This window comes from Erinaceus europaeus, chromosome 11 (genome assembly GCF_950295315.1).
Source record: "Erinaceus europaeus chromosome 11, mEriEur2.1, whole genome shotgun sequence".
Lineage (NCBI taxonomy): Eukaryota > Metazoa > Chordata > Mammalia > Eulipotyphla > Erinaceidae > Erinaceus > Erinaceus europaeus.
This window is the reverse complement of record NC_080172.1, coordinates 63,732,001-63,743,620: the sequence shown is the minus strand read 5'-3', so window position 1 is coordinate 63,743,620 and position 11,620 is coordinate 63,732,001. Positions and strand designations below refer to the sequence as shown.

The 11,620-nt window shown below is 38.2% G+C and overlaps 1 protein-coding gene across 1 annotated transcript in view; it reads right to left on the bottom strand.

The window, feature by feature from the left end:
* Positions 1-3,752: 3,752 nt before the first annotated feature.
* Positions 3,753-11,620, bottom strand: part of SLC16A1 (solute carrier family 16 member 1) — a 32,256-nt gene continuing 24,388 nt past the window's right edge. The window contains exons 3-5 of the mRNA XM_007530196.3: positions 10,319-10,462; positions 7,350-8,216; positions 3,753-5,461 (exon numbers count right to left, since the gene is read on the bottom strand). Coding sequence (XP_007530258.1) covers positions 5,190-5,461; positions 7,350-8,216; positions 10,319-10,462 — 1,283 coding nt within the window. The 3' untranslated portion in view covers positions 3,753-5,189. The remainder of the gene's footprint in view (positions 5,462-7,349; positions 8,217-10,318; positions 10,463-11,620) is intronic.

Genomic DNA, 11,620 nt, shown 5'->3' with positions numbered 1-11,620 from the left:
CACAGGGGAGTTGCTTCACAGGCGGTGAAGCAGGTCTGTAGGTGTCTCTCCACTCTGTCTTCCCCTCTTCTTTCCTTTTCTCTCTGTCCTATCCAACAACGATGGCATCAGTAACAACAATAATAGCTACAATAATAAAAAATACAAGGGCAACAAAAGGTAATAAATATTAAAATGAATTTAAAAAGTGACTTTTCAAACACTCAGTCCCATCTGGGCAGGGAAGAAACTTTTTGAGTAATGAGACAATGTTGCAGGTGTTACTTTTTTTCTCTCCTGTTTTCACTTTTCCTCTGTTTTTCTGATCAGCACGGGAGTTTTGACCTGCTCCATTTCCAACCTGGGCCGGTTCACCCCCTCCTTAGGCAACCTGGTGGTCCCCTGCTCCCAGAAGGTCACCATATTGATGCCAAACTTAAGTGCATACACCTGATTGGCATAGCGCACTGTAGCCCAGAACTCCTGGGCTCAAGCGATCCTCCAGCCTCAACCTCTCAAGTAGCTGGGACTACAGGTGCACACCACCACACCCAGCTAGCTCCTCTGAGTTTTCCTATCAAGTAAATAAATAAATAAAATGACTATGCACTACGGCTAGGGAGATAGCAAAATGGTAATGTAGATTTTCATGCAAGTCCCAGGTTCAATTCCCCAGCACCACTATAAATCAGAGCTGAGCAGTGTTTTGGTAAAAACAAACAAGCACACTCAGTACTACTTGGCACTTGACAGTATGCTGTGTTCATTTACTTAGTCCTCACAAAAAGTTTAGTTTTTTTTTTCCTTGAGAAAATAATATATTTGAGATGACTTATTTTATTTTGTCCATGACTGAATTTTCAAAGTTTAGATCAATGTTGTCACATATGGAACCAGTAAATACCTGTTGATAAATGACATCTACATAGCTTATATGTGGGGGGAAAAACAACAAAAAAAGGCCCACCACAATTTAGGAAATTTCAGTGCTGTAATCTTTCATTCTCTGCCTCTCTACCTGTTTCTATCTGAAAACACAAAACAATCACATTTACTCGGAGAAGCTAGGTAACTTGTTTGAGGCCACATAGCCTCAATTTAAAGTCAGACAGCCTATACCATTAACAAGTTGGCTTCAGTTCCTTTGCTTAAGTCATTCCAATCTCTTCTAGGCAAGCCAGGTCAAAAGTCTTTGACTTTTTCTTAAAAGTAAGCAAATCAGTGCTGTTTCAGTTAAGGAGAAAGGTACCCTATGCATATACATATTACTCCTCCCCAAGTCTCATTCTCAAGAGTTGTCTTTCCAGGGAGGCTGGGTCAACCTACTCATCTACTTGAACAAAACTGGTCCTGAAATGAGTGTAGACTAGTGTTTCCAGCCGTGACCATGGTCTGCATGTTCAGACTGACACGCTACCCAGGATCCTATGCTAAATATGAATATAAATGGGCCCTAGATCAGATTGATGGGGTTTACAGTTAATGGTATTTATAGACTTTCCTCATGTTTGGGAGCTACCCTCTGCCCTAATCCAGCTTTCGACTCCTATTCTCAACTCTAATACCATCTTCCCGGACAATACTTAGTCCACCTGTATGGTAGCTGTCACGTCCAGGCACAAATTACTGAAGTCATGGGCTGCTCAAAACATACCTAAAACAGATTTCCTAATTCTTCTCACACGAAGACCCCTAGTTTCATCTGCTGTATTCCTACCTTTGGGTTCCTGTTTTATCAATTCTACTTTTTATGTCCAGTGGAGAAACAATTACAGAAGCCATACCTTCCACCTTCTGCACCCCATAAAGAATTTTGGTTCATATTCCCAGAGGGATAAATAACAGGGAAGCTTCCAATGAAGGAGGTGGGACATGAAACCCTGGTGGTGGAGACTGTGAAATTGTATTCCTGTTATCTTAGTCTTGTTAATCATTATTAAATCACTAATAAAAAATTTAAAAAAGAGACAAAGTCTTTTCATGTCAAATAGGGTTTTCATAGTGACAAAAATCTAGCATTAACTTTTTTCAAATCTCTTAGGTAAGTGCTTGACCTGATTATTAAAACAAGTCATACTGCAAAGTTGCATATTTACTGTTAATCTTTACTCAGTCTTTCCAAGCAAAAATTTGGGGGTGGGGTGGAACACACTTGATTACTGATTTTTTTTATACTGTGACCCATTTGATAGGGAAGGTAAAACCCAGACATTTAGCCTTTTTATACAAACCCAATTTATCATTCTGCAAACCAACATAAAACTTTTGATACAAACATATTAAATGGCCTTGTTTTTAGAGCACTGCTCTGCTCTGGCTTATAAAGGTGCCAGTCTGAATCTAGGACCATAAAACCTTAGGCATGAATGTCTTTTGTACAGACATCATGCTATGTCCCTAACCAAGTTCCCCCCCCCTTTTTAATACATATTAAATTTTGATAGACAAAGAGAAATTGACAGGGGAGGGAAGAGAGAGAAAAAAGAGAAAACACCTGCAGCACTGCTTTACTACTCTTGAAGTTTTTCCCCTACAAGTGGGGACTGGAGGCTTGAAGGTGGAAGGTCTGGCTTCTATAATTGCTTCTCTGGACATGGGTGTTGGCAGGTCCATAACCCCAGCCTGTTTCTCTTTCGCTAGTGGAGTAGGCCTCTGGAGAGGTGAGGTTCCAGGACACATTGGTGAGGTTCTCTTCCCAATGAAGTCAGGTTGCCATCTTGGTAACATCTACAACTTGGTGGCTAGAAGGTGGTTACAATATCAAGTAGGACAAATTGTTTGATAAACAGGAACCCAAAGGTAGGAATACAGCAGATGAAACTAGGGAATTTTGTGTGGGAATTAGAAAGTCTATTTTAGGTTTGCTCCATGTGGCCCATGACTGGATTGACTTGTTTTTAACTCTTGCTTTTCTTCTAATAAAATGGTTGTGAATTTGCATTACAGATAGCACTCAAAAGATCACAGCACCAAAGCTTTTATCAATGTGGTGATGGCTGGACTTTTAACTTGGGTTGCATTTATGACAAAAAAACACACTATCCAGGTAAGCTATCTCTTCAGCTCTAAGCGGAGTTTTAAATTTGGATATTGGTCAACCATTCAAATGAGGGAGATGTATCCTATGTACCTGCTTTTCTTTTTTTTTTTTTTTTTAAATTGAGCTGGAGACTCACACAGTTCCACTGTTTCCAATGGACTTTACATTTTCTTTCAATTTCAGAGAGATAGGGGGAGGAGATAGACAGGAGAAACTCCACAGTACTGTTCCATCTTTCATGGAGCTTCCCTTTCATGTCTTGCCTGCTAGGCCAATGCTGGTCCTTGAGCATTGGTAAAGTGTATGTGAGATATTTCCCTGCCCCTGGCTTTACTCTAGTTTCCTTTGTTTATACTAGTTTACCAATAGAAACTTTTTATTTTTTAAGAGGAAAGAAGCACACAGAGGAGTCTATCCATGAAAAATAGCAGAATCCATAATAAAGCCAAGACTGCCAATAATCATAGCAGGCTTCTTGCTGAAATTCCTCTTCCATCTGCCACAAGGAAAGGGTGTTTTCATTATGTTCTTAAAGTTAACTGCTCAAGCTGTTTTCACAGAGATGATTTCAAAATTCCCCTCCTGCTTATCTTAAAGGATAAGGGGGGGGTTTGTTGTATTAAATCACAACTACCAAAGAACATGTGAGGCAATTTAATATCAGTAAGAATAAAATGTTGATAACAAAAATGAAGACATCAATGTTTTCATCATTAAAATAAATACTTAAACATTTCTTTAAAAAAAGTTTATTTGGAAAAGCCAGTCTTTTATACAAGGTCTTTTTCTTTTTAAATCTACATTTTCATTCTGTCAATTACAATGATATTTTTAAATGCACTGAATATAATCTATTGAATGTTTACCATTATCTTCCTGCCTCAATTTATAAGATATTAGGTTAAAAAATATTTACAGTTTTCATTCTGGTCTATTCTCCCTCCTATCATAATATTTAATCCCCTTCTTTACTTCTCAGGGTCACAAAATCTGTGTGGTGAGTCAGAATGTGTTCAGTAATTCTAAGCAAAACATAATTTTAAGGCCTTCTCAGAAAATGAGTTATTTAAATGAAGCACACTTAGCAATTTTTCTACCAATCTTATTTTTATGACTTGCCTCTTCAATTAGCCAGCATTGGGGGATGGGCGACCACACTGAATATTGTACACATAAGCTAGAGGCAGGTATAAATAAAATCACTATGAATCAAAGGGCAAAAATTCCCAGGGGAAATAAAAGATCCAAGATTCATAGTCTGAGGTTTTGGAAAAACTAAAGATTAATCTGGCAACTGTCTGAAATGTATACATGTTAGATATGTTGCACTAAGGAGGCACAATTATCTGTATGTTTCAATACAAACTTGTGAAGTGAAAAAAAAAGTGATCTGCAAAGAGCAATGATCAATAGTCACTCAAATTTTGTCTTTAAAAAGGGAACAAAAATAGTCTACCTAATGAAACCAACTCTTAAGCATTTGGCTTCTAATAAACATTCCAAGGTAAGATACTGGAGGTGTGTTGGGTACAGTGTTTCTAGAATAGCCAATAAGTTTTCAAAGTTTTATGATTTAAATTTTCTAAGTACATGGCTACAGGCACATGTGCAAAACAACTACTGATGCGTAGAAAATATTTTAGCCAGGATTTTATAACCCCCAACCTTTGAATAATATTTCAATTTATATTTTTTTCAGTGACAGTGTCTGACAATGTTACAAATAATGAAGCAAGATTAATTTTAAATTTTTCTCAAACAAGTTATTTTTCCTTTTAATGCAATACTCAAAATAGATGAATTCAGCAGAATGGTTTAAAAAAGTTAAGGCTCCCTAAAGTTCTAAAAACTAAAACTTAAGGCACATCATTATAATTTCCATGACACTGTTAAAAGCTAAGATTAGCAAGAAAAAAAAGAGAACGAGAGAGAGAAAAAAAAAAAAGATTTCCTTCCCCCATTCTTTGCCAATTACTCCCCAACAGATATGGCATATTTAATTCAAGCTATTGGTAAGGAGTGAAACAAAAATTCCATTAATGAACACCTGGTATGAGTTCTACACAAATGTCCATATTTGCATTGAGCACCACTGGTAGATCGCAGGCCAGTAGAGTATTTTCAGATATCTTGGGAAAAGAGCTGCTCCATTTACCCTTCTTCCCCGAGTTCAGACTGGACTCTCATCTTTGGTGGATTCTTCCATGCCTGTCTGCTCTAAAGACTCTGTAGTACCAGGAACTTCTTTTGGTTTTTCAACAGCATCTATAGTGGTTTCTTCCTCTTTATTTTCTTCTTTCTGCTTCTCCGCTTTCTGTTCTTTTGCTGTAAGTCGATAATTGATACCCATGCCAATGAAAAGATAGATACCTGCCAAAATTAGGATTACGCCACATACCCAGTAGGTGTATTTGTAGTCTCCATATACATCATTGAGGCGACCTAAGGATATTAAAAAGTTAATGTGAGTACTTACAACCTTTCCCAAATAAAACATAAGGATATAAAAACAAGCAAGCAAACACACACAAAACCATGTTAAACCAATCTTCCAACAAAAGCCTAGAAATGAAGAATTAGTCTAAGAAAGGGATTGCTGAAAATGGTATGATCTTGAGCTTGGGAAGTGGCACAGGGAGTAGGATGTTGAATTAACTTAGAAACATGAGGCCCTGATTTCAACCCATACCATCCCATGTGCCCAAGTGACCCTCAGGTTTTCTCCATTTCTATCTTGTGTTAATAAATATATATGTCATAAAAAATTGATCTGATCTTTTAGGGGGTCAGACAGTGGCACACCTGGTAGAGCACAGAAATTACCATGTCTGAGGACCTGGGTTTAAGCTCCCAATAACCACCTATAAGGGGAAGCTTCACTAATTAGTGGTGGAATAGTGCTGCAGCTATTTCTTCTCTCACTCTTAACATCAACATTTCCTAATGAGCATTTGGTGGCACTAACCATATGCTAAAACACTGAAACCAGCTCTATATACTCTCTATATACACAAATGAAGCAGACAAATTTAAGCAAGTCAGTCAAACAGACTGGGTTTTAAAGTCTGAATTTGAATTTCAAACTTATCACAGTGCTATAAGAACACTCTTATGTTTTCAAAGTCAAATTAACTGAGGCTGGCATAGCTTATGCATTGACTGATGATGCATAATAATAAAGGTTTTGTGAGGGGCCTGTATTAAAACCCATGTTTCCAAATGATTTTTGTCCATGAAATCCTTGTTATAGTACAATCTATTAGCATCTCATCAAATCAGTCTATAAAAGAAAACCCTTACTCTATAATAAAAAACTTTCTGACACTACCTGGCCTTCTAAATTAAAGAGTATCCTTCACTCAGTGACACTGACTTTTATGGATACCACAGTACTGGGTTGGATTGGTCAAGGATAGAACAAGCCAAAGAGATAACATGTATCATCCAGTGGAGAATACAGATATTAAATATTTTATAAACTGTGAAGTGCTTCAGGGGGGCTGGAAAACAGAAAATAGGAAGCTGGGCCCCGTAAGTAGGACCAGGAGGGCTTTTCTTAAAGTAAATTAAGCTGAAACTTAAAGGATAGGAGTTGTTTTGGAAAAAAAGAGCCCAAGCAGAGAACTGGTAGACAAATGCAGGGGTCAGAAACATATGGTGGCTATTGGAAGGAAGGTTATGTTGCTGGAGTAGAGAAACCAAGAGGCAATTGGAGGAAACTAAGTAGAATAAAAAGGTAGGTAAAGCCATACAGGGCAATGAAGGCCACATTAAGAATTTGGTCTTCATCTTATGAAGAAGGGAGGTAATTGGGGAGTTCTAAGAGATAGAGAACTAGAATGTCTGTGGGAAAACCAGTTAGAAGGCTAGAGTTAGGGAGTCGGGTTATGCTATTTCCTCCACCCCAGCTCAAAACTTAAAAAAAAAAAACTTACTAATGGGAGAGACAAAAAACTTGAGAGCATCACTCTAACACATAAAGACCAAGGATAGAACTTTGGAACTTAATGAGGTAATCCCTGTACATTTATGCCACTTCCCAAACTATAGTGAATAGTTGTATTTATTCCTACAATGAACTGGCTAATTTTATCAGAAAAAAATATTAAAAACCACATATTTAATATTTTTGATGGCTGATTGAATTCAGCTCTTGAGTATTTGAACAATGTTATGCTAAATATTTTGCTAGCACTGAGGATACAGAATTGATAAAGACTTGTACTCTGACATCAAACAAGTTCACTAATTTCTGCTTTCTGTCACCTTCCCAATCTCTATGCATGCCTATTTTATGCTAACAGACCCAAAAAGTTAAGATATACTGTACCTAAAACTGGTGGCCCCAGAAGGACAGGACAGCATTCCACAATGGTCACCAGTCCCACAGCGCTGGAGAACCTCTGAGGTCCCACGAGGTCCATCAGTGTTTCAAATAATACTGAGCTGAGCCATCCAAATGCAAATCCAAATAATCCAGCATAGACACAGAACCCAGCATAAGTGGATGGGAAAGGTGCTATCATATGACACATTCCATTTGCAATAATAGAAGCTGCAAAGAAGTACTGAACTCGTGGCCTTACCCACTTCGTGTTGGCTACAAGTCCCATAGAAGGTCTAGCTACCATATCAACAAAAGCCAGAATGGAAAGAAGGAAGGCAGACCTCTCATTAGAGAAATGCTTACTCTTGCCATAATTACTAAGGAAGACCAAAGGAGTAAACAATCCAAAAAACATGAGTACATTTCCGGAGAGGTATAGCAAAAACCCTCTATGCTTGAACAGAGATAAGTCCAGGAATTTATTAACTGTTCCTAGGACGGTTCGTTTCTCTGCTTTGGGGGTTCCTCCAATAAGATCTGTACTTGCATCAGCTACCCCCTTTTTTGAATCAGATTTGCCAGTTTCCTGAAGGGCTTCTTTGTAACCAGGTTTCTTTGTGTCTCCTGGCTTGGGCCCAATTGGTCGCATTAGGGATCCAGCGACACAGCAATTTAATAGTAAGCCCCCAAGAATTAGGAAGCTTCCTCTCCAGCCAAAGATACCGAAGAAAGCCTGATTGAGGGGGGCCAGGGTAGAGAGGAATACTGGGCTGCCTGCCATGGCCAGTCCATTTGCCAATGGTCTCTTCTTGTAGAAATACTTGCCAATCATAGTCAGAGCTGGATTCAAATTGAAGGCAAGTCCCATACCTGGGGAGGAATTAAAAAAAAAGAACCATACTGTAATAGAGATATACTTAAAATTATTTAACTTAAAAATGAAAGAAATATAAAAAATATAGACATAACCCCTCATGTTAGAGAATATATTACATAGTAGTTTAAGGTATGGGCTCTAAAGACATACTACCTGGGTTCAAATTTCATGTTGACCTTTTAATGACTATTTTCTAGCTGTAAAACAGGCACATAGCACTTTTGTGAAGGATGAACCTAGTAAAATCATCTGAAGGATCATTATAAGCATGGAAAATATTGAAGACAGTTATCAAATAAAGAATATAACTTTACTAGAAAAGATACAACTCAAAATGTGCAATTTATATGATTATAATTATGTTAACTTTCCTGAACGGTAAGACGATTTTTAAGACGATTTTAAATGGTAGGCAAAGTTTTGGGGTAATGAAACAGTTTCAACAGTTGCCAATGAAAATGTCAGTGGCTTTCATTTGGAGATTAAAATGGCTCTAAAGCATACTTTTTAATGAAAAAAGACAGGTGAAAAAAAATCTGGGAGATCAGGGCAGTGGTTCAGCAGATACAGGTCATGAGGTCCTAGGCTTTTTAAAAAAATTAATTTATTTATAAAATGGAAACACTGACAAGGCCATAGGTAAGAGGGGGGTACAATTCCTACCACCAGAACTCCATATCCCATCCCCTCCCCTAATAGCTTTCCTATTCTTTAACCCTCTGGGAGGATGGACCTAGGGTCATTGTGGGGTGCAGAAGGCAAAAGGTCTGGCTTCTGTAATTGCCTCCTCACTGAACGTGGGCATTTACAGGTTGATCCATACTCCCAGCCTATTTCTCTTTCCCTAGTGGGGTGGGGCTCTGGGGAAGCGGAGCTCCAGGACACATTGGTGGGAGTCCTCTAGGCTTTATTTCTGACACCACGTAGCAGTGCTGGCCTTTCTCTCTGTTGCTCATCTTTCTCTCAGAAATAAGTAAACAAGAAAGCAATTAAAAATAAATTGAAACAAAATACAACAGCAAAAAATTGATTGGGAACAGATATTTGCACACCCATCTTCATAGCAGTAGCCTTAACAATATTTTAAAGTTGGAAGCAACTTAAGTGTCCATCAGCAAATGAATGATCTTTCTGGAAGTCAATTTATAATTATTTTAAAAGCACAGCAGTTTCACTTTTACAAATTTATTCCAAGAAAACACTCATGCTCAGAGAGGGCTATCAGTGCAATACTACTTACTGATGATATCTGAGAATTAACTAAGAAACTGGTCAAATTATGAGATGCATATATTCAAAACAAGTAACAGATTAAAAATGTTATTGATTAGAATATTTAGTAACTTGGTAAAAAATTCATGATATATTGTTGAATTTGGAAGGGTAGACATCAAGATCTTATTAGAACTTTATCAGTAATTTGTCTGGATATTCTATCAAGTAATTCTTATGTTTAACACATTTGTTTAACACATTTGTTTCAGAAGCTTATTTACCAGTAGGAAGATGTGTTGTCAGAATAATAATCAATGACGAACTGCATTGTTTCAGAAACATTTGATTTACCATTACTGATCATTCTTAGCATCAGAGATGCAATTATCTCCGCCAATTCATTTAACAATGAGCATTTAGTGTCAACAGCAACATCTTTAAAAGTTTACCTTTTCTGGTAAATTATTTTAAATTATTACTGTTACTTTATTAGTGACTTAATAATAGCAAGAGTTTAAAGTGAGTTCACCTTTTCTACTACTTTAAATAGGGAACTACACTGAAGAGATTTGAAAGATGAATATAAATACTAAAGAGCCAGTGTGTACATGTGCATGCAGACTCCCCCACACCCTACCATCAGCAATATAATAATATTTGAAATGTATAAATTGGGGCTGGTCATCTGGTAGAGAGCACAGGCTCCAAGATGTAGGATCCAGGTTCAAGTCTCTGGTCCCCATTGGAGGGAGAAAGTTCCACAAGTAGTGAAGTAGTGCTCCAAATGTCTTTCCCTTTTCATCGTCCCCATCTCTCTCAATTGCTGTTTCTAGCCAAATAAATTATAAAAAAGAAAATGTATAAATCAAAAGCAACTTACCTCCAATGACTCCGATACAGATGTAGAGTTGAAATACAGTGTTACAGAAAGAAGCTGCAATCAAGCCACAGCCTGACAAGCAGCCACCAGCCATCATGACTGGACGACTGCCGTACTTATTCACCAGGACACTGCTGATAGGACCTAAGATATAACCAACAATTTAGTAGTTAAAAGAAACCTATTCCTTCACTCCCACTAAAGGTATTAATGGAACAAAGTACTATGTCTCCTATTTTAAACATTTATTAAAAGGTAATATGAGAATGTGGCTTTATGTATCTGAAACTCCTGACCTGCTAACCCAGAAGGTTGCCCACAAGTAATTTAGAACCAAGTGCTTTGCTGGGCTTGGTGCCTGCACCATGAATCCACCGCTCCTGGAGGCCATTTTTTCCCCCTTTTGTTGCCTTTGTTGTTGTAGCCTCGTTGTGGTTATTATTATTGCCATTGTTGATGTTGTTTGTTGTTGGACAGGACAGAGAGAAATGGAGAGAGGAGGGGAAGACAGAGAAGGGGGGAGAAAGATAGACACCTGCAGACCTGCTTCACCGCCTGTGAAGCAGCTCCCCTGCAGGTGGGGAGCCGGGGGCTCAAACTGGGATCCCTACACCGGTCCCTGCGTTTTGTGCCACATGTGCTTAACCCACTCTGCCACCACCCAACCCCCAAAACCAAGTGCTTTTTAAAGTTCACTTTCAGGATTGGTGAAATTGCTCCTTGCCATGTGCATGACCCAAGTTTGAGTCTGGCCCCCACTGCACTGAAGGAAGCTTCGGTGTTGAAGTCTTTCACTCTTTCTGCCTCTCTACCTCTCTCTAATCTGAAAATAAATAAATTTGTCTGTGGCAGAAGTCAGCAGCACAGTCTTGGTGGCATGTAGATAAAACCCCTTGACTCAAAGTTATTTACTGAAGCAGAGAAAAAACGTGGAGGAAAAGGGGCTGAAGAGCACTGTTGGGTTACATCAAACTTAAAACAACGACTTGTGCGGTCTGATACTTAGACTGGGCTCTATTCATATCTTCTGTATCTAGAAATGTTGAATAAAATTAGACAAAGATTCTATCCTACTCTTTCTCTTAAAAGGAAGAACATGCCAAAAACATCTTGGTAATGGATAGTCCTAAGATTTTCAATGTATCTAGGATATATATAAGTTCTGTTTTAATTTGGAAGGGGGTGCCAAGGGGAAGTTCTACAGAGTACACTTGTTACCATGCATGAGGTGCCTGCACCACAGTACTGGAAGAACTTCTAAGGTGTTTCTATATATATCTGAAATGAAGAAAAATTGAAAAA